Below are 23,503 nucleotides of genomic sequence, written 5' to 3' on the forward strand. Positions count from 1 at the left end.
TCTATTACCCTATCTACCTACCTAATCTTATCTGTCCATTGGTCCATCCATCCATCCATCCACCCACAATCTCTCTCTATCCCTATCTATCTTTATCTATCTGTCTATTAACTATCTATCTATCTATCTATCTATCTATCTATCTATCTATCGTCTACCCACCTACCTATCTCCTTCTAACCATATCACAACCAACTGTATTTTTATAACCACTCCTCTGCTACCTTTACTCCCACTCCTTTCTTTATCGGTATCTAAAAAATTGTAAGCCCTTTAGGTCCTTCCCTCTTTGTATGCATTTGTAAATAACAGGAAGCAAGGGAAGGGTGGAAAAATATCTGACCAAATTTTATTCTAATAACTGAAAAGGTCACCAGGGAGACAGTATCACTGAAGTTTCTTAAGCTATTTGATTCCTAGGTTGAGGACTTGAGCAAAGCAGAGGAATAAAAAATGAATATTTTCCTGGCCCAAAAGTGGTATAAAATCACGAGAAAAAGTCCTACATTGCTTAAAAATATACAATGTTATAAAATCAGATGGTTTAACGGTGCAAATACAAAAGCTCAGTGAAAGTTTTCTTTCCAGCTGGAGACGTGGCATATACATTTGACGAATCTTTTTATGCTACTCCACCTGTAAGTCATGGGATGCAGGGCAGTAAATGATGCTTTCTATCTGTTACAAAAATTACCCTAAAATTGAAAGTTTGCAACTAAAACTGCTGGGACCAAAAAACCACCAAACAAAAAAACTAAGTAACTGTAAAATGTTAGACTTCTGTATTTTAGGAAGCTTTAACAATTTACATTAATAATAACACGTTGTTGCACTGAGACCAATGAGAAATGACGTTACTAAAAATACCAGTGGGATATGGGAAATGCAAGTTTCAGCGACAACTCTACTGGAGACTTCTAGACTTCCAGGAGAATCAGGGGTTGCTGGGCTTGGACTACCTCCCTCTCTCCTAACCCACCTCTGCCTCGTCTTTCTACACCAGATGGTAACCCCTGCTGACTCAGGGGTTGGCTCGTACAAGTCACAATCACTGCTCCCTGAAAACCATGAGGGGGGCACGCGACTGCCCAGACTCAAGTCCAGACCTTTTGTGGATCCTTCCTCCAACCACCCTTCCTACCTTCACGCCTTGTCTCCAGCTAAATCCCTTCATGACCCACCCCACAAAGCTTCCCAGACACATGCCCTTCCCAGCCTTCACACACACTCTACCCTTCTCTGTCGTCAGAGAAGCCAAGAGAAGAGAGAGTTTCCAGCACGACGGAGCGGTCACTGGGCTCCCCACCTCTAAGGAGCAGATGGCGAAGGGAACCACGCTGTACCTGGGGCGGACAGGGTGGGTGGCCGGGCACTGGATGAGAGCAGTGTCCGGGCAGGGCGGGGAAGGGAGGACGGATCGGGACGGATCAAAGAGAAGGCACCTGGTGAGCAGCTGGAGACACTGAGTGTAGACAGGAGGCGCAGGAGGGTGTATGGAGAAGGAGGCTGAGAAGGGGCTGGAAGGTCAGAGGGCCACGGAGCCAGGATGGGAGATGCCGGAGCAGGCCTGTCTGCTGAACGGAGGGACCCAAAGCCCGGGAGAATCTGATGGTACGGGAAGCAGACAGGGTAACTGCAGAGGCAGAGTCCTTTGGAAGTGAGAGGTGATGGGTCCAGAGGTGGAAGGGGCGACACTTCACAAGGGCAGGGACCCCCCCCATCCCCTGGCCAGCAGGAAGCAGAGCAGAGGCTGCAGCTCCAAGTGCAGCTGGGGCGTGGGGTTGGAAAGATGAGTACGCGCCTTCCCCTATTTCACTGGTGAGACTTAAAGAGGGTCATCAGGTGAGGGAGAAAGTGAAAGAGTCCAGAGGAAAATTCTTGAAAGAGTCATTTTGAAAAATTATGCTGTTATCATATTACTTGACGCTACTTTGGGTCAAAATTGTCCCAATTCCTGTGCTATATGGTAGGTCCTTATTAGTTATCCATTTTATATATAGTAGTGTGTATATGTCTACCCAATACTCTGTAATGACCTACATGGGAAAACAATCTAAAAAAGAGTGGAAGGCTTCCCTGGTGGCGCAGTGGTTGGGAGTCCGCCTGCCGATGCGGGGGACGCGGGTTCGTGCCCCGGTCCGGGGGGGATCCCACGTGCCGCGGAGCGGCTGGGCCCGTGAGCCGTGGCCGCTGAGCCTGCGCGTCCGGAGCCTGTGCTCCGCGGCGGGAGCGCGTCCGGAGCCTGTGCCCCGCGGCGGAGGAGGCAACAACAGTGGGAGGCCCGCGTATGGAAAAAAAAAAAAAAATTAAAAAAGAGTGGATATATGTACATGTAGAACTGATTCACTTTGCTGTACAGCAGAAAGTAACACAACATTGTACATCAACTACACTTCAATAAAGATTAAAAAAAACTGTCACAATTCTTTCCTGTAACTTCGACCCACTGTTCCGAGTTCAGTTCTCTGGACGTACACAGGGTAAGGCTCCCATTCGTGACCTTGACCGCAATTCGCACGCAGTGTTCAACCCCGACCCCAGCTCCAGAAGAGTGGATCTCAATCCCAGCTGCACCTAACGAGCCCCCTGGGAACATCTGGTGCGCAGGCTCCACCCCAGGGCCAAAGAAGCCCATCTCCAGCCCTTGGCCCCAGGAGCTAGTACTTTTGAAAAGCACCCTCCAGAACAGGACCAGAGACGCCTGCCCCCGCCCCAGAGGCCCCTCCCACCTCCCAATTCCTCCATCCCTGTCTCTGACGTGGGTTCCAGAGCCTTCTCTACATCCCCATCCACTGCCGTGAACAATCCCCATTTGCCAGTGTCCTTCTGGAAATGTGGTCCCAGAAGAGAGACCTCTCCTTCTCTTAGGGCAGAGTCAGTCTCGACGGCATTTCGGCAGATGAGCTACACCCAGGTCAGCCTCGTCGAGGTAGGGTTCCCCATTCTACGTGGGCAAAACTGGTCTGCTGAATCTGAATGCAGGATCTTTGTCTTAGTTTCACTTTGTTAGCCTGACCCATTTTGTGGTCTCTGAATAGGGAGGGTGCTGCGATTACGCCCGCCAACGCGTGTCGTCCGCACGTCCTCGGCACAGGCCGACGGTCAGTGCCACCCCGGGTCTCCCTCAGGCAGGGTTCTCGGGGCAGCTGAGCGTGGTGGTTCAAAGTACAGCGCAGTGGAGGCTGAGACACAGCCTGAGATGGAATCCAGCCTTGGCCACCGGCCTGCTGCTACCTCTGTTTCCTCATCTAAAATGGGGATGGCACTGGCCCTCCTCTTCCGGGTCCTCGTGCCTGACGGGCAGGGAGTGCTGGATGGATGTCATGTGACAGCATCACTGGTAGTAGCAGCAGAACTGCCATGGAGCTGGTACAACCCCCGCCTTCTCCCTTGGGCGACTGTCCGGGAAGCTGAGTTGAAAGTCTCGCTGCGGACAAGGCACTGCTTGGGTTGGCTGTAGTCATTCTCTCAAGAAAGGAAACAGCCTCCCTTTTCTTTGGGAAGGATTATCATTTAATTCACGGTGGAACACAGCGACGGTGGCTGCCAGGGTCCATAAAACCCAAGTCTTCATTGTCCAGACCAGGGTTTTGGGACCTCTGCGCTACTGCCTTTGGACCACATGGTCCTCTGTCGTGCGGAGCTGCCCTGTGCGCTGCAGGGCGTTCGCAAGCTTCTCTGGCTTCACCCACTCGATTCCAGTAGCAAACCCCTCCAACCCCCTCAACTGTGACAACCGAAACTGTCTCCAGACACTGCCAAATGTCCCCAGGGGAGGGACACACAAAATCACCCCTGGTTGAGAACCACTGGTCTAGATGAAGATACCGAGGGCCAGAGAGGCCAAAAGATATGGTCCAGGTACCATAGCAACTGGCAACAGTATCCTGCTCTAACACCTGTTTAAAATGATTTCTAGACGTTTGCCAGGCAACAGGAGAAGTGCTGGCCTGCAGGTATGCAATCTCCTGCTCCCGGTCTGATACTGGGGCAGCGTTTCCCCTAGTCAGCACCTGCTGCTAGAAATAGCTGTTAGGAAGGAACTGAGGAGGCAGAGTACAAAGTAACAACGTTCTGATTGGGAGGAAAAAAAAATACACCTTTTACCCCCTGCGGCCAGATACCCTAGGAAGCTTCTGCTTTCTCCTCGGTCCCATGCAGAGAAAGGGAAGCAGGTTCTGCCTGCAGAAGGGAACTGGGGTCATCCCTTTAATTAGGCCGACGAGCCTGTGGTGGGGGGGAACAGACCTCGGCGGCCGAGACCGGGCGTGCCCAGCTTTGAGATGAGAGCCCACGGGTCCTCTAATACTGAGCTTAGCTGAAGGTTGATGACAACCTTGGCTGGCTGAATGCCAGCCGAGACTGGGGAGAAACAGATGAGAAAGGCAAAGTTCAGCAGAAGTGAGAGAAGGGAAAATGTCTACCTTCCCTTCAAAAGCAAGCTCTATGAAAAGATAAACAATTTTTATGATACGTTGTTTTAAAACTAAGAATTCATTTCTCCTTTAAAAAAAATAGCAGAGGGGAAAACTATAAGCTTTGGAATCAGAAAGACCTGGGTTTGAATTCTGGCTATTAAGGGTGTGGTCTTAAGGTTCTCGACCTTTTGGAACCTCACTTATGAAACAGGGATAATGATTCTCAGGAAATGGGCATTAGCTGTCAAGCTCCTGACACAGAGAGGCAGCTGTACAAATTCAGACTCTAGGTGAGATGGCCAAACAGGCACATGAAAAGATGCTCAACATCGCTAATTATTAGAGAAATGCAAATCAAAACTACAATGAGGTATTAACCCACACCAGTCAGAACGCCCATCATCAAAAAATCTACGAACAATAAATGCTGGAGAGGGTGTGGAGAAAAGGGAACCCTCCTCCACTGCTGGTGGGAATGTAAATTGGTGCAGCCACTATGGGGAACACTACGGAGGTTCCTTAAAAAACTAAAAATACAGCTACCGTATGATCCTGCAATCCCACTCCTGGGCATATATCCAGAGAAAACTCTAATTTGAAAAGATAAGTGCACCCCCAATGTTCATAGCAGCACTATTTACAATAGCCAAGACATGGAAGCAACCTAAATGTCCATTGACGGATGAATGGATAAAGATGTGGTATACATATAAATGGAATATTACTCAGTTATAAAAAGAATGAAATAATACCATTTGCAAAAACATGGATGGACCTAGAAAATATCATACTAAGTGAAGTAAGTCAGATAAAGACAAATATCGTATGATATAACTTACAGGTGGAACCTGAAAAAATGATACGACTGAATTTATTTAGAAAACAGACAGACTCACAGACATAGGAAACAAACTTATGGTTACCAAAGGGGAAACAGGGGGTATAAATTAGGAATTTGGGATTAATAGATACATACTACTGTCCATAAAATAGGTAACCAACAAGGACCTACTGTATAGCACAGGAAATGACATTCAGTATCTTGTAATAACCTATAATGGAAAACAATCCAAAAAAGAATAGATATATAGGTATAACTGAATCACTCTGCTGTACACCTGAAACTAACACAATATTGTACATCAACTATACTTGAGTTAAAAAGGAAAAAAAAAAAAAGTGAGAGCTGTAGTGTCACACTACCGCCACCTCCTGGTCACATGATAAAATTGTTAGCATAGAATCCAAGAAGAGAAAAAAAGTGCTCAAGCTGTAAAAACTAAAATTAATGAACTGACAGTAAACCTTCCCAGAGCCCAGAGTTACGGCATGCTCTCTGTAATCTCAAATGCAGGGCTGCCTGCTCCTCCTGGGGCTGGCTCTATGAGAAAGGAGAAACCAAAGGAAGTGCAGGACACAACGACCAGAGCTGAAACCTGTGTTTCTAACTTCTACCATTAAAACAAACCTTGTAAAAAATGTCCATGAGGACAAAAAATATTTAAAAGTTAGCAAAAATGCAAGCGCTTCTGATTCAAGAGTGGTTGTCTAATAACCATAGATTCTGGTGGGAAGATGTGTGGTTAAATGGTTAGAAGGAAATGGGCACACACACACCTTCCATGTGGAAGAGTGAAAGATGGGTATGGTTTTTATACTTGAGGCTGACAAGGCTGGACGGTGGCCTGGTGGAGGCAGGTGGAAGTGAAATGTTCAAGAGTCATCTGAAGCAGTGCAGTACTGCCGGTGATGGGCAGCCAGGGTAGCAGGAGATTAAGTCTTGGAATGAAGCCATCAGAGATGGAGTGGAGCCATCAGAACAACCTGACAGTCAAGAGGAGCGGGGAGTTTGGCTGCCACGGCAATGGCCACCGCTGAGACCCTCAGCCCACAGCTGGCGGTGGTAGGAGATGGTGTGGCAGGCTGCCAGGCTTGCCGAGACACGTGGGACCACTCGCAGACGGAGGCACAGGGTTCGTGGCATTGGCTCGGGCCCTCAGCACAGGTGGGAGGCACCTGAAAATGCATTTTGCCTCGGAGCAAAGGTATGACAGCTAAGTATACTACAGATGACCCCCCCGGGGGTCCCCTGCCACCCACAGTCATACTAACTCTTGGCTAGCACTTCTAGAGAAAATTACCTATAGAGAAATGATTAATCAAAAAAAAAAAAAAAAATCACAGGCTCCCAATGAGATTGTAGAGAATTCTCGGCCAACAGTTGTTGCAGAGATAATTGTTCTGAATCTATCAATAAAGCTGAGCTGCCCCTTCATTGACTGCAAACACCAATTTCTTTCACCCAGGATTATAAGTTGGTGTTCACAGGCTCACTCCTGCCATTACCGTGATAAACAGTTTAAACCACAACAGGGTCTGACATGTAGATCAATTCTGGGTCCATAAAGAATCTACACAAGAGGTTCCAGGACAGGAATTTACAGCCACCAGTTTTTATTCTCTCTTGCTGCAAAAATTACTTCTGTCAAACACTTAGGAGAGTGAGGAAAAATGTAAAAAAATTAATTTTTCATGTACTACCGGAACAGCCTTTTTCAACGCAGAAGCTCAAGATGAATATGTTTCTGCATTTAAAAAATTACGCTGAGCAGCATGTGGTGCTTAGTCGGAGTGGGACCCAATCCTCTGTGCTGCAAGCCGGCAGACAGCAATCTGAAACCCTGAGCTGAGCTGTCTGCATTTCCTCTAAGGGCAGATGCGGGTCTCACGTTAGCAACGCCAAATTATATTAGACATTTAATTTTAAACCTCAGGTACTTAAATGTAAAACCTTACAGCAGTAATAGTCATAAAGCAGTGGGGCATTGCATTTCACAGAATGGATTCTTCTTTTCTCCCCCCTTAATTTAACCATAACCTCCTGTTTTGTAGTTTCACACACCACAAAGTCATCTATCTAATTAGGAGTTGCTCACGGCTGCTTAAAAGACAGAAACCCCCAGGGTACCTGTGCGTCTGAAGGGGAAGACCTTACAGAGTTCTCTGGAGCCAAAGTCTTAATTTAGTGTGGACAAGGGGGCAGAGAAAAATGGAACCCCAATGTTATGTATTATCATGTACAATAAAAATGTGGGACAATGGGAAGGCATATTCACCAACACATGGGCGTTTGGATTCAAAAGCTGCTTACTTCTCCCTGTCCCTGCTGCTAGCACAGTGTAAGCTTTTTTATGACTCTGAAATCCAAACCAGAGACTGGGGTGAGGGAGAGAAAATGATTAAAAAAAAAAAAAAAAAAAAAGAGGGCGGAGTTTGTATTTCACTGCGACGTAAAGAGAAAAAGCACGACAGAGAGCTCTTAATCACTGTTTGTTTCTTTTGTGATTATTTTCCAAGCATGGCAGGGAACGTGGGTGCCCAAGTTGAGGTCTTGAAATCCATTCATAAATGTGTTTTCTTGAAGTCAGCCGTCAGATCCTGTGCCCTGATTTTATTAACAACTGCTCGGCGTCTGGCAGGATGGCACTAACGGGAGGGAAGCCAGGACATCACTCTGGCCGCAGGCCGACAGGGCTACTCCGCATCCAGGTGGACCCGAATGGCCCAGGATTCTTGACAACGTGCACACTCCGATCCAGGAAGTCTTGCTGGAGCCTCTGGGACTATGCATTTCTAGGCAACTCCCAGGGGCTGTCAGATAGCAGTTAGTCTGTGGGCCACGCTGAGAAGCAAGGGTTGCGAGCAATGGTTCTCAAACTTCAGCATGCAGCATCATTCCATGGAGGGTTTGCCGGCACAAAGGTTGCTGGGTCCCACCCCTGAGTTTCAGATTCAGTGGGTCTGGGATGGGACTTACGAATCTGCACTTCTAACCAGTTCCCAGGGGATGCTGCCGCCACAGGTCTGGGAAGCGTATCTTGAGAAGTGCTGAGGTAGACTCTAAGGCCTAGAATCAGGCCACCTGGGTTCACATCCCAGCCTTACCAGGACGTGATTCTGGACAAGCAATGTTGAACCCTTCTGTACCAGAGTCTCCCCACCTGGAAAATGGAGCTAAGAGCAGTATCCACTCCACGGGGATCAAATGTGATGATCCATATGAAGCCCTCAATAAATATTAGCTCTTATTATCATTACTACTGTTTCTCTTTTCAATCATATCTTGGGTGTGACATACCATCCATCCTTAGAAAATACAGGCGTGAAGGAAGATCCCTGAGAAACTATAGGAATCTTACTTCTGTACAACATTCTGTTGTCTCTCTGGATCTTTGCTATTTAAAATGTCAGCTGTAAGCCTTAAAATAAGATGCTAATTAATTTTGCAATTCTGATCCCTTAATACTCATCTCTCTTCTTCCTCTCTGTCCTCATTTTCCTGCATTCCAACTAATACCTTGCACTTCCTTGTGGCCCCTCGGCCGTTCCATGTTGCCCTTTCCTCCTCTTCAAGTCTCTGTCCCGACTGCCTTCATGTTTAGAACAACTTTCTCCTGTGGTTTTGCACACACACAATCCGTCTGGTTCTTGAAACGTTGCTCAAGTTTCAGCCTCTTTGGGAAGTTTTCCTTGATTAACTCTCTCCATCCTTAAACTACCTACACAACTTCACCCAGGGCTTTCTCCATCCACATCCCGCAGTAGGCTCGTACCAGGGCACAGACTGGTTTCTCATCTCCTGTGTTCACGGTTCAAGCTCTGGGGCATCAGGAAGCCTAGCTAGTCTTTCACAAACACACAATGTGATAGAACAATGGACGCCCGGGGCGTTGGCATGTGAGAAATCGATTTGTAAATTTAAAAACAGCGTTCACCCGTAGGCAACCTCAGTCGTACAGGTGCTTTATAAATATGCCCGTACGGACCAACACGATCACCTTCCGTGGGAAGAGGCTTCTCACCAAATCAAGGGTCTGGCGCTCACGGAGTCTCTGATGTGACGGTGTGGAGGTGCCTTGGCGTACACGCACGACCAGATGCAAAGAGCTCTTGGGTAGAGGGAAAGTTAGCTAGGGAGTCTTTATCAAAGAGATAATTCTGCAGATGGAATATCGGTAGAGAGTGGATTTTAGGTTAATAGGCTGCTTCCAATGCTTTTTCTGGAGAAATATTCTGAGTGTGGGAAGGCAAAGACGTGGGGTGAGGCTCTTGCTGAGGAACTTGTTCTTCTAACTCCCTCCCCAAATATAACTCCTATGGCACATAAGGAACAGAAGCTAGAGACCGCCGCCCTAATCAGGCTGTGGTGGTGACTCAATGGTTCTCACTCACAGGAGGAAAGATTTAGAAAGGGTGCTGCTGGGCGAGGCAGTGTGTGCACCAGGCCGGGAAGAGCCAGCTGATGACGCCTGCCCCCCTCAAACGTGGGAGCGCACCTTCTCAGAGGGTGCCAGAACGAACCCACTCAGACAGTAAGGGTAATGCTCGTCGAAAAACGGCTGCATTTCCAAGTATGTGATAATGCAATTAAGCACGTGAACTGCTTGCCCCCTAAAAAAGTAACCATGGCAACCACAGCAGATGCTCAGTGACAGAAGCCGCAGATGGACACTGCCCTACATACCTATTGACCACGCAAGGGAGAGAAGAACGCACCCATTTAAGATCAGAGCACAGAGGCTTGCAGAGGTAAGGCCGCCTGCCAAGGCCACCTGCTCGGCAGGTCGGGGGCCTCTGCCTGGAGCACGACGTGTCTGCTGAGAAGGCCCGCGCCAGGCCTGCCGGGGCACCTGACGGCTATGAACGCGCAGCTGTCGCGTTACAAGGGAATAAACTGTACGCGGTTAATTTACAATGACTTCAGCCTCTTCACTGAGCGTCTTAAGGTGCTGTCAGGATTTCAGACGAAAGGCCCAGTCCCTGAAGAGGCCGGAGGTAGACGTTCGTTCTCTACCGAAGCACCCCGTTTTGTCTTGAGGAAGGAGCCGGGAACGTGCTGGGCACAGGGCAATGCTGTCCGTACCCCCCAAGCCCACGCTGCTATGGCGCCCGCTGGAGCTGCCTTTCGAGACCTCACTCCTCCTCCTTGGTTTGGAGATGCCTTTTCTTTAAGGCCTCTGCTCGGCGGCGTCTGATGCAGGAGCATGGAGTAACCAGAAATAAGGATGATGTTTATCCAGAGCACACGTCCTGCTGCAGCAGCTGCTGGGTCTATAGGGAAGACCTGATGCTGAATCTTTTAATTAGGACAAATTATGCTAATATTACTCTAAAACCCTGTCTGAGAGATGACACACTACAGTGGGAATTCCTTTAAATACCGGTGAACAGGCCACAGACAAAATGCCACAGGCAAAGCATGCTGTGGTAAAGTGCGGCCTCAACGCTGCATAATTCACGCGCTCACACATATGTCAAGATAGTTTCCAGTGTGCACCTCTGTTTCCCTAGAAGCTGCCCACACTTTAAAAAAAAAAAAAAAAAAAAAAGGCAAAAGGGAAGACTCTCCAAAACTTCGATGATATACCAGGAATCTTGGAAAACCGGTAAGGAGAATGAATTATGTGTTTTCCGCTGACGCAAAAACACCGCAAAGCCTAACCACAGAAAATGCACACTAACGATGGAAAGTGTAGGCCACATCATGTAGGGAAGTGTGATCAGGGGCACACCACCTGCAGTCGGGTCTCAGCCCGGCCTGCAGCCTCAGTTTCCAAATCTGTCAAGTGGGAATGAACATCTGCCGCTCCCTGCACCAAAGGAGGACACGAGATGCCACGGGTGAGACAGCCGATCAAGGATAAAGCGCTCCACGGGTGGAAGGCGGGCCGGGCATTGTCGACAGGGTGGCCGCCCTCAGAGCGGAGCTCGGAGAGCTCGGGGCGTCACGTCCAGCCCCTGGTTTACAACCGAGGACCGCGAGGTGGCCGCAGGTCCGTGGGGCTGTGCCCTCTCTTACCACTGCTGATGGCTGAGTTTGCAATGACCGTAGCCTCGCTCCACTGGTCGGCACTGGAGACAGAGTAGGACCGTTGCTGCATGCCGTCCGGTCGGCTGTTGAAGGAGCCCAGGCTGACGCCGCTCGCCATCTGAGACCCAGGCGCACTAGTGACATTCCCTAGGAATAAACAAGTCAGGTGAACACCAGGGCGCACTGCACACCCGAAGCCGGCACGAGTTAGTCTAGGGGCTTACATGCCTGCACACCGTGGACCTGACACCGAGAGCAGCCGGCGTCCCGATACAGGGCAAGTGGAAGCATCACACGAAACAACGTTCCAGAGGAAAACAGGGTGAAGGAGGTCTTATGGTGCTTGACAAAGGACCCGATGCCTCAGATGGCTACACCCACCACCATCCAAGACAAAGATGCACTACACCACCACCACCACTGCCATCTCTAGACGGAACAGCGGTGAAGACAAAAGACCCACTTTTGGGAAAAGCGATATTCCTGGCAGGCCAGCAAGCCGGGCGCTGAAGGAGCCCTGCTGCATCCACACATCAATGGAAATGACATGATCGCCAGTCGGGGGTCAACTGTCTGATGCCAGAGGATTACTTTCGCGGGGAAAAGCTATACTTTATGATCAACACAAATCAAAGTCGCCAGATGCGACATCGGTGGAAACGCAGACTCTTAAACCAGGTAAGTTTACTCTTAACCTTGAGAAGACTACGCAGAGGAAAAATAACCTTAGCAACTTCACAGCACGCACATAGACTGCGATGAAAAATGGTTCCATTGTATACTTAATGATTGGAATCAGTTGCTCAACATCAAAATGAATTATGATCTGGTCACACCAATTTTAGACTCAAAAACATAATTAAGTGCCTTTCTCTAAAGCTCAGCCAGTCATACCTTGCTGCCAGTGAGTTCGTTTGTTAGATCTGTAGGCAGATCTTCAAAGGTATTAGGTTTCCTTTTTTAAACGTTCCTCCCATTGTTTTAGTTTGGAACCAATTAAGTTCAAAATTGTTTTCATGGAAGGTTTTCATAGCACAAGATTTTAAATACACAGACCCTATTAGTAGTTCCCAAATCTGGCCAATTACCAGAATTACCCATGGAGCTTTTTAAAAACAGAGGCTTCAAGAAATTCAAATTTCGATTCAGGAGGTCTGGGGATAGAGCTTGAGGGGATACGCATTTTCAAAAGGACTTTGGTGATTCTGGTGAGCAGCCGGAGGTGGGAACCAGGGCTCCACCACAAACAAGGTCCTCGCTGTCATCGCACAGAGCATCCGGAAGTGACAAAATCATCGAGGAAACACAAACGTGAGCAAATAGGACAAACGAGCGGCTAACGAAGAGGAAGGATTTTGCTTTGAAAAAGATATTTCTGCCTTAAAAAATGATGCCGATTTTATGCTGTTGTGGGAACTGGGTACATTTTGAATGTCGTAAAAGTAAGTATTCCTAGGCAGGTTTACTGGATTCCAGAAAAAAAGCCAAAAGTACCACCTAAGAAAGGAAGAATGGGAGCCCATATATCTTCCTCAGTGCGGGCCTCGTAGCAGAAGCAGCTGCACCGCCTGGGAGCATCTTCGAAATGCAGGCTCCCTGGCCTCACCCTCGCCCCTGCTTTTTAATAAGAGCCCCAGGTGACATGTGCACACGTGAAAATATGAGCGGGCCTGCAGGAGAGCTCCGATTGATTTAAAAACCGAACACTTAAACCGGAAAATAACCATGAACACGAAACAAAAACTACAACGACAGCTCTTCCCCGCCGCGGACCACTGAGATCAAAGGTGCTCCCGGGAAGTGCACCCGCCCTGGTTCCTCGGCTGAGCTGCAGAGGGTCTTGAGCCAGTTTCCCATCTCCCTCCCGACTCTGATGTTCTGATTTTAGGACCTGTCCGAGCCCTAAAAACGCGGAAACTCGTGCATCCTGAACGGCAGCGTCAGCCAGAGCTGGCGCCCGCTCCAGCACCGGTCCTCAGCAGCCTGGGTAGCAGGGCCAGGTGCATAGCATCGCACAGGTACAGAGTAGCCAAGGCTCAGAGAGGCAGCACTAAGGGACACACCACACGCTCCTCTGGGTTTTCTCCACGTGTCATCCATCACTGAGGGTGCCCTGGAGCTGTCTTCTGGGTGCACTTCTCCTCGGCCAGATCCCTGTACGATAGGGCATTGTGACAGCCGGACAGCACGCCCAGCCGCTGACCAGGCGTACCTGTCGGGCAGCATGGCAGGGTCTCCTCCTGACCCTGTGCTGACACCCGCGTCTGCCACCACCTTCTCCCCACACCTCCTATGCCCTGCTCCCTTCTGAGGAGGGCACCTGTGGGGTTCCCTCTGGCTCCCAGCTGGGCCGAACGAGGGGGAAGCACAGGAGTGTGACGTGGGGATGTGCATCCCTGGCCCCCCTCCCTGAGCGGGCGCCCTGGGCTGGCCGTCCCTTCGCTGGAGGCTCGCCTGGGCCACCCCCGCCCTCCTTTCCCTTCGGGTCCGAGGGGGTCCTGGTGCCACTCTGCCAGCCCTGGTGCCTGTACTACCTGCCGGCTTCTCTCTGCCCACACCTCTGTCCCTCTGCAAAGAAACCCTTCTGAGCAGGAGGGTGTGGGCCTCTGCCTTCCCTGCCCTGTGGGGACACTGGTCCCGCACGCCCACCATTTAAGAGGGGGTCACAGCAACTCCTGAGGCTCTGAGGCCCCTTCTACTTTCACCACGTGAATTCATAAAAACGCTAACGTTAAGGGACTTCCCTGGTGGTGCAGGGGTTAAGAATCCGCCTGCCAATGCAGGGGACACGGGTTCACGCCCTGGTACGGGAAGATCCCACGTGCCTCAGAGAAACTAAGCCTGTGCGCCACAACTACTGAGCCTGTGCGCCTAGAGCCCGTGAGCCACAACTACTGAGCCCGCGTGCCATAACTACTGAGCCTGCGTGCCATAACTACTGAGCCTGTGCGCCTAGAGCCCGTGCTCTGCAACAAGAGAAGCCACCGCAGTGAGAAGCGCATGTACCGCAACGAAGAGTAGCCCCTGCTCACCGCAACTGGAGAAAGCCCGCGCGCAGCAACAGAGACCCAATGCAGCCAAAAATAAGTAAATAAATAGATAAAAACTAATTGTATACAAAAAGCTTTATTTTAAAAAAAAAAGCTAACATTTTTATGGTGGGTGGAAGGAAAAGGAAGCGATGGAAAGAGAATAGGAGAAAAAGCGCGATGAGAAGCTGCATGTGGGCTGCGACCCCACTCTGAGCCGGGCCCCCTGAGCCCGTGCTGCCCTCGGGGATACCTACTGTTTGGTGAGAACGTCAGGGGCAGGATTCCGTCCTCCCTTCAGAGCTCATCCGTACCCCTGACAAGTCGTTATCAAGTGTGGGATTTGTCCACAAAACCTCATTTCATACCACCTGTAGGCACACAAGGCCCAAACACCTGAAAAACCAAAAATAAATTCACCACCCATCCATCTTTGGGCACATGAGTCCAGCAGCGCCCCCTTCCTTGTTCACTCTGTCTGGGGTGTGGCTCCGAGGACGACCAGCCCCAAACCCTCGTGACATACTCCAGTCAAAAGGTAGAGAGAATGATCTTAGTGCATCTAGCACTGACTACTTGGTGCCAAAGTCCAGGAATATTGGCTCCGAGGATGACCAGCCCCAAACCCTCGTGACATACTCCAGTCAAAAGGTAGAGAGAAAAAAAAAAAAAAAAAAAAAAAAAGGCAGAGAGAATGATCTTAGTGCATCTAGCACTGACTACTTGGTGCCAAAGTCCAGGAATAAGTAGCCACAGGCACTCAGGACAACCAAGTCCATCTGAACTCTGGGTCAGGGATGCAGGAAACATTCAAACGGAGACATCGGATAAAGAGGTAGTCTTAGGATGACAAGTTCTTCATCTTAAGGCCAAACGTCTACCAGGGAAAGAGTAGATTCCTTAAAATGTACAAGCTGATGAAAAACTATGTGATGATGCTGATCATACATCTGGTTTTTAAACTTCCACTGTTTGTCGAATGGAATTTTCAGCACATTAAGCTGCTGGTGGATCCACTCTGGGGTTTAGCTCCTGAGGGGCCCCCAAGGAACCAAACTGGGATCTCTGGGGTGAAGAAACTCCTGTCAAGGCTGTGTGGTCCTGGTGTCTGATTGCAGAATCCGTACGAGACCCAAAACAGCTGCGTGGAATCATTCAGAAAGCCCACCCTGAGGGCCCTCCAGCTGGCGAGGGTCTTCTTATTCCAACCACACCCAATTCCCAATTGCCAGACTAAACAGAGACACCAGGACTGAATTTTGGCCAAATGAATGTGTGTACATGGCCACATGGTTAGAGAAGTAAAGTTTTAAAACAGATCCATAATCTTGGGGCCTGGCGTCTGGGTTGAGCTCATAGATGTGTTTTTGCTTAGAGGGCAATGATTTCTTTTTTAAGTAGAATTAATTTGGGAGTGTGCATCTAAAAACCTGTGGTTTCTGGCATCGTTTGAAAAATAAGAATGTGTGGCAGCCACGGGCCTATGTTTATGCTCAGAAACAGTTGACTCCGTCCCTTGAATCTGTCTGGGTTGTCTGAATCTACACCGCAAGAAGCCAGGGCCCACACCAGCCCTCCTGCCCCGCCAACTTCACTCATTTACCAGCTGCCTAGTTCCTGATCTTTGGTGACCACGAGTTACAAAACCTTCCGAAAATATACAGAGGACGATCTTCATTTCGGAAGGGAAACATTCCTCGTTTTCTCTCAAGAGAGTAAATCTGTTTTGTATACACGCGCCCATTCACTTTAATTTCAGTTAAAATGTTCCTGAAAATCAAATAATAGAAGATCAACTAATTGTGACATAAGGAAACAAAAAAAAAAAATGTGAAGGGTAAGAAATATTGTTTCCGCCCTAAATATATACACTTTGGAGTTCCATAAACAGGCGCTTGCCTGTAAATGTAAATGCATAAAGACACATGTTCCAACTCTGAAGCAAACCAGTGGTCCATAGACTTGGTCATGACACTGTGAAAGTGGCCTTGCTGGCTGAATGTGGCTCAGGACACATCTCGTCCCAGGCATGAGCAGTCTTGGGCCAGTGGTCATACTTTGAGGCATGTCTACTTACTTTGAGTAAATCCTTCAGTCAAAGCAACCAACTACCCTCCAACTGTTTCATGAATATCTTCAGTAACTACACAAGAGTTAAAATCGAATGATAGTATTTTATGTCATAATTTCTGATGCTTATTTTCAAGTGCACACACGCACCCACGCACACCCAACAGAGGCTAGTGCGTAAGTTCATTTCTGTTCCTGAACGAACCTAACTAACTGGTCAAGTAATGCTGCCCTCTCCCTGCGTCTGCCCTACGTGTTTAGCACTCAGGGAGTGTTCACCACTTTTGAGAGCCCCTCTAAGCATATAAGGAGATGCTAAGTTTCAAATCACTTTCTCTCCTCTCAGAGTACTCAAGGGTGACCTCTCTCATCGGATGGCAATTCATTTCACATTAATAAGGTATTAATTAAGGCTGTGGATCTGGAGTTCTCACTTGTGACTTATCTGATTCCCTGAGAGCGAAGGGTCTTAGAATCAAGACCACCTGCGATCAAGTGATGCCTAAACACTGTTCTAAGGGCAGTCAGGGTCGGCCTGAAGTGAGGCAGAGGCCTCGGCTCCCGGCGATCGAGAGGAAGAGCTGGGGATCTAAAGCCCAAATGGCCCACAACGATCCACAGACACACCTCGCTCGGGGCGGGGCGGCTGCCGTGTTGATTAGCTCATCACCGCAGGGGCACACGGTCTGAGAGGGGCCCTGCCCGACCAGGGCCCTGGTGGTGCCCAGGGGAGAAAGACTGCTTCCTCTCCCAGCCAGCTGACCACCTAAACCGTATCTGTTTGCTACGGAATTTCAAGAAAACAAGACAAGAGGCTGGGGTCTCTCCAACAGGGGGGCACTCAGAACAGGGCTGGAACTTGCCGTCTTTCAGGCACGTCTGTGTTTCTCTACAGAGAAGAGGTTCCACAAGCCAGACTGGGACGTCCCCTCCCCTGGAGCAGAGGGGGCAGGTCTAACAACTGGTTCTAGCTCACTGAGCTCCGAGCAGACACAAGGCCTTAAAAGGAGGCGGGCGGATGCTCGCCTCCCCGAGATGAGCCACCAGGGCTGTGCCTGCCTGTGGGTGGGAAGGGCACTTTTCATCTTTCCTTCCCTTCTCTCCCCTCATCCCCACCTTCCACCCTCCCTGGGCCTGAGCTCTCCCAGGATACCTCCCTCCTGTTGGGAGACAGGTCCACGGGTCCTTCACGGCACGGCACAGGGGGGTGGCACCTTTTCGTTCTGATGATCTTTTCAGGAATGTCTCTGCAGTGAACAGACTTGGATGATGGAGAGACTCTTCCTCCAGAGGAGGGCGGATTTGTGTGTTGTCGGGATGATAACGTCACGTTCCAGGGCAAAGGCTGGGCAGGCGTGCCTGTACCCCATTATACGAGCCTGGGGTTTCCTAAGCTCGGGGTTCCTCTCCTGTAATGTGATGCACTGTGTATGCTGGTGTCACCTGACCCCGAGGGAACTGGTGCACGACACTGCTGAGACTCTGGCCACTGCTACTGCTGTAAGGAACAAGCTGTCATTTGTCCTGACCCAGGGGTCTCACCATCCAGGAAACAGGCAGGCTGGCTGAACTTGCAGGGAGGGTAAAATCGGACCCTGCACGGTCCTGGCCACCAGTTCTAACACCAACCTACTACATTTCCTTGTCTCACTGCATGGAACCCCTGCTGTGCTGGGCACGGTGAAGAAGACAGTCCCTGGACCAGCCACCGTGTGGTCCAGGAGAAGGCCTCAGACAAGCCCACGAGTGGCCAAAATGCAGGGCAAGGAACACAAGAGCCGTGAGAAGGTCAAAGAGGCAGGATATCACGCCTGCTGGGAGCTTCAGGAGAAACTTCATGGAACACTGTAGATTTATTTTAGACTTCGGAATTGGCCCATCTCTGTAAATAATAATATGGAAAGAGGGCACACTACCTAACACTATCCCCCGACAACCCAAACCTGATGTAAAGCTTTCACAGAACAGCCCAATTCGTTTTTTGTCTCTTAAAAGATTCTTCTTTTTTCTTTCACATCCCTCTGGATTAAAATCACACCAACATAAACAGATGAATGGATAAAGAAGATGTGGTGTACACACACACACACACACACACACACACACTCACACACACTGGAATATTACGCAGCCATACAAAAGAATCACATTTTGCCATTTGCAGCAACATGGATGGACTTGGAGGTCACTACGCTAAGTGAAATAAGTCAGACAGAGAAAGACAAATGCTATATGATATCACTTAATGTGGAATCTAAAAAATACAACAAATTAGTGAATACAACAAAAAAAGAAGCAGACACACAGATATAGAGAACGAAGTAGCTGTTACCAGTGGGGAGAGGGGAGTAAGTGGTACAAACTATTAGGTATAAAATAAGCTACAAGAATATACTGTACAACACAGGGAACATAGCCAATATTTTTTAGTAACTCTAAATGGAGTATAACCTTTAAGAATTGTGACTCACTATATTGTGCACCTGTAACTCATATAATATTGTACAGCAACTATACTGTAATAAAAAAATCAAAAAATAAAAAAAGGACAAAAAAAATCATACAGACATGCAGAAACAATCCACCAGAACACACGTACAAGAATGTTCACGGCAGAATTACTGAGAATGGCTGAAACGTCCATCCATCCACCAGTGGGTCCCTCATGGTAGATCCACACCAATAAGAATGAATGGCCTCTGACATGGGTCACAACAGGACAGACACCACAGACAGGATGTGGATCCAAAGAAGACAAACCCGAGGGCTCCACCTGTCCTGGTCGGAAACAACCATTCAATGGGTCAAACCCCACAGGCAAAGCCCATCTACGGAGTGGGGATGAGACGACGCTCAGCCTTGTGCGCGTGTAGGGAAGATGTGGACGGCGATGGGATGGGGCCCGGGGGCTTCCTGGGCTGCCGGCCACCTGCCGCTATTTGACTTCTGTGCTGGTCACCCGTACACTTAGCTGGAACTTAGGATTTTGCACTTTGTACGTGTATGTTAATCAATAAAACTGACCCCCCAACCCCCCAAAAACTCATTTGAATGGTTTGTGAATGCAGAGGTCAGATCAGGAAGTATGAGAAGAAGTCACCAAGGAGCAAGGAGACAGCTTCACCGATGTTGTATCCCAAAGAGCGGCCCAGCCCTACAAACTATGGGATGCTGGCATCCAGAGGAAGTGAGGCACAAAAGGACCCATTTGGTATTGTCTCAGTATTTTTTTTTTTCCCAAACAGTATCTGCGTTATGATGACATACGTGGTCGACTTCCTGGCCCATTCTGAACACAGGAGAGTGTGTCCTCAAAGATCCCCTCTACTGATCAGCTGGCTGCTGGCCTTGCTGAGCAGGGGCGGCCGCATTAGGATGCTAATCCACGGAGCCCCACACCAGCGCCTTGATATGGAGATGTGTGTGCCCACTGGGCCGGCTGATTAGTGCAAGCTTCCATGTGTCAAAAGCGCCAGATTCTTCCCAAAGAATAATTTTAGCTTTGCTTACATCCCTAAAGTGTAAGAGTTGATTTGAAAAGGTACTTACCTCCACCATATGCTATTTTTCTTTAAACAATTTGCATTTCAAAGTGAATATGGCATTTATAGCTGAATGAATATCAGTATGTTGCCTGATCTCACACGAGCATGAAAAAGATGCTGGTTTTCTATTGAACAAGCATGTTTTCATCCACCAAATGACATCAAAGGGAGAATTCCTCTTTTAAGCTATAGGCTTATTACATTAAAAATAGCCTGTTCTGATTTTTAAAAATATCCCCTGAAATAAGGCTTTTCATAGCATTTAAACAGAGATTCATCAACAATCTTTTTTTTTTTCTTCTTAGTATAGAATTCTGCTCACTGCACATCCTGATTTTGGTCTACCTTCAATAATGAGACTTGACCCTACCAAGCCTGCAACTAGGAAAACAATACTTGGCATCTGACTTATTGGTGAAACAGCCTGGAAAAGGGCAGAAACGCTTGGTGACGGCGATAATGAAGTTTTTCGTACACTGAGAGTGGAGGAGAAAAACCCAAAGAAGATTCTATGAGCACGTGAGTGTGAAAGAGACATTTATGTCCATTGTGGGACTTTGTAATTAAAAAAAAAAATCATAATTACAGAAATAGGATTGATAGGAACTCACTCTTCCCCTCGAAGGCCTCACCCTCTGAAACAGCGATTGCTCTTATAGGCCCTATTTCATTCCTATGTGGTTTCAAATGTTATAAAAACTCAGTTCAAGGCTACTGTGCAAACCTACAGCTACACCATGCCCCATTCCGAGTGCGGGTAGGAAAACCAGGTCTGCTGAAATCAGGACTGGACGACCGAGGCTCTTCTAATGGCCACATCACTTCAAACTAGGCCTTCGCCATCTGTTCCGTCCTCTAATTATAAACCCAAAAATAATATAATTCACAACACTACCATAAAAAGTGAGATACAAATGATTTAAGTGCCTGTGAGGAGGGCCCATTCGCCTCACTATTTGCATTGGAAATCTGCCCTCCTTTTGGCAACCAGGATTTCAGGCTAAGAGGATTTTTTTTCCAAGGACACCTTCAGTAGCTTTTCTTAAAGATGCAGGCATTCAGGACTCCACATTATGTGATACTTGTTTTGTAAAAGCGTGCAATTCAACACATCTACTATTGAGATAGGACTCTTGTGTTTCTCAGAATGCTATGCGTTTTTTTTTTTTTTTGGTTATATGTTTTCTGCAGTATGCTTACCAGAGAAAAAAGAATGTACAGAGTCCAGACCCAGTGGTAATGACAAATGTAATTACACTAAATGCAACACTGTGGCCATGCCCAGAATTGAAAATCCTGTAACTAGATAGTTCATGGTTATTTCCTAAAATGTAGAAATAGCTCATTTTATTCTGATTTCTCCCTGTTCTAAAGATGATGTCATGGGGAAAAAAATGGGAGTATGTTTTGTTCTATAAATTACTGAAACTTATTTTGCAAGGTTATGCAGATACACAAATAATGTAAAATAGAAGTCTACCAAAATCCCATCTAATAGATCAACTCATTACTGAACATGTGCATATATTTTTCTTAATTATGACAATAGAAAAGATGTAATATTCTATAACACTTCTGTATTATGACTTCCCAGCCATTTCCCCATGTTGTTCCAAAACCTTCAAATAATTTCAGACATATAACATCTTACAGATTAAATGTAGATAACTTACACTGCCATTTTCCTACATCTGGATAGTTTTGATTGCTTGCAATTTCCCATCATTATAAACAATACTGCAAAGGACATCTTCTACTTTTAGACTTTTCCTTAGGCTGACATCCCAGAAGAGTTATTACTGGGTTAAACAGCATCAACATCTTTCTGACTCATGATATATGTTATTAATTAATTTTCTTAATGACCCGTGGGCTAGAAGAAGATGGAACCTGGGCATCCTGAAAACAAGTCAGTTCAGAATTTGTAAAACGGATAGAACAGTAACAATGATGATAAAATGGAGATAATAATGATGATGATCATAATATGCCCCCTGTGGTTAATACAAGGACCAAATTACATAAAGTACTTCGTATACTGCAAAGCCTCTGAAGACAGTAGTTGTTATTAATTTTGCCAACAGTGAGTTGTCCTTTTCTCTACAGTTTAATTTTTTAGCAAAAATGGTGATACTGCTAATTTTGTTTGACTTTAAAACCTAAGAATCTGGATATTTTACTCCTGTTTCTCTCGTGGCGGTTGTCTCTTCATGTGTAAACTGCTCGGACTGTTTGCCTCCTATCTGTGTTTTGGTGTCCTCGTCATTCATCACTTCACGTGAGCCCAAACACGCATTCACCGATGGTGTTTCTTGAACACCTACTCCTGTATGTGGACCAGTACAGCTATTTAGCGTTGGGACTTCTCACTCTTAGTCTCCCCAAATTCCAAAGGTAATGCCAAAGTCATCAGAAGTAGAGTTTATAAAAGGAAAGACAGAGAGGAAAGAAATCATGTGCTTGGGACATAACGCAAGCAATGGATGAATGAGATTACCTGACGGGCAAGGACAGGTGAGCTACAGTATCCATGGTCCTGCTTACATCCCATCCCTGGGATGCTGCTCCGCCTTGGGGATGGAGAGAATTTGGTGTTTGGTATAAATTAAGAAGAAAATATTAAGCACAATCAGAAGGTAAGTTCTGATATTTGGAAAGAGTTTAAATATTTATCGCAATGACAAAATCTGCTTTTTCTAGTTGGATGGCCCAGCATTCATCACTGCAAAACGACACCTGCACTTCTCATCCTGCACATTTGTATCTATATCTGCCTGAGGAACACTTGCTACTACGGGTTCTGAAGGTGGCTATGGAGAGCGTCACCGTAACGCTTACTTACGCTTATGCACATGATGCTTACACGATGCTTACTTACCTACAAAAGCCATTTCTTGGTACGGGTTACATGAACAAGTTTACATGCAATACAGTTATAATGAGGTATGGTGACATTACACAAAAGGAGGCTAAAACTAAGGATTTTTTTAAGCAATAAAATATGAATATAGCACTCAAGTAATAATGTTTTCTAAGACAGAAAATCCAAGATGCTCATATCATCTTCTCTCCTAGTTTCTTATTTGGTTCTATGCCCCCAACAACTTGATTCAATAGTTCAGTTTCCTCCTTTGCCGTGCGTAATAGTCCTGTCTTTAAAATATTCTTTCTCCTCCATCTGATATGTACCATAGGTGTGTTTCGCACAAAATTCAGCGTGACTTGACAGCACTGCTTTGAGGGGAGTCTTCCCTGGCTCTCACTGAATTTTATAAGCCCTTTCAGGGAGGTGGCCACACAGCCCCACCCCCAGAAGTGCTCTCTTGGACTTCTTCCTCTCCCATCCAGGCTTCACAGAACCAGCTCTTAGGACTGAACAGAGAGAGCCTGTAGGGGGTGAGGGCACTGAGGAACTGCATGTTTGCAACTCTGATGACGTGAAGGGGGGCTGCTTGTTTGTGGGTCAGGATGTTTTGGGGTTTAGCCACTCACTAGGAATATTCCAGAGAGAGAAGCGCGGTCTCTGTATGCGTGGTTTCTCAAAATGCCAGGCCACAAGGTTTGGAGCTG

The 23,503-nt window shown here is 47.6% G+C and overlaps 1 protein-coding gene across 1 annotated transcript in view; it reads right to left on the reverse strand.

Annotated features, from left to right (window-relative positions):
• Positions 1-23,503, reverse strand: part of AGAP1 (ArfGAP with GTPase domain, ankyrin repeat and PH domain 1) — a 339,370-nt gene that overhangs the window by 153,697 nt on the left and 162,170 nt on the right. Inside the window, exon 8 of the mRNA XM_055079504.1 lies at positions 11,278-11,436. Coding sequence (XP_054935479.1) covers positions 11,278-11,436 — 159 coding nt within the window. The remainder of the gene's footprint in view (positions 1-11,277; positions 11,437-23,503) is intronic.

This window comes from Physeter macrocephalus, chromosome 2 (genome assembly GCF_002837175.3).
Source record: "Physeter macrocephalus isolate SW-GA chromosome 2, ASM283717v5, whole genome shotgun sequence".
In the NCBI taxonomy this organism is placed as follows: domain Eukaryota; kingdom Metazoa; phylum Chordata; class Mammalia; order Artiodactyla; family Physeteridae; genus Physeter; species Physeter macrocephalus.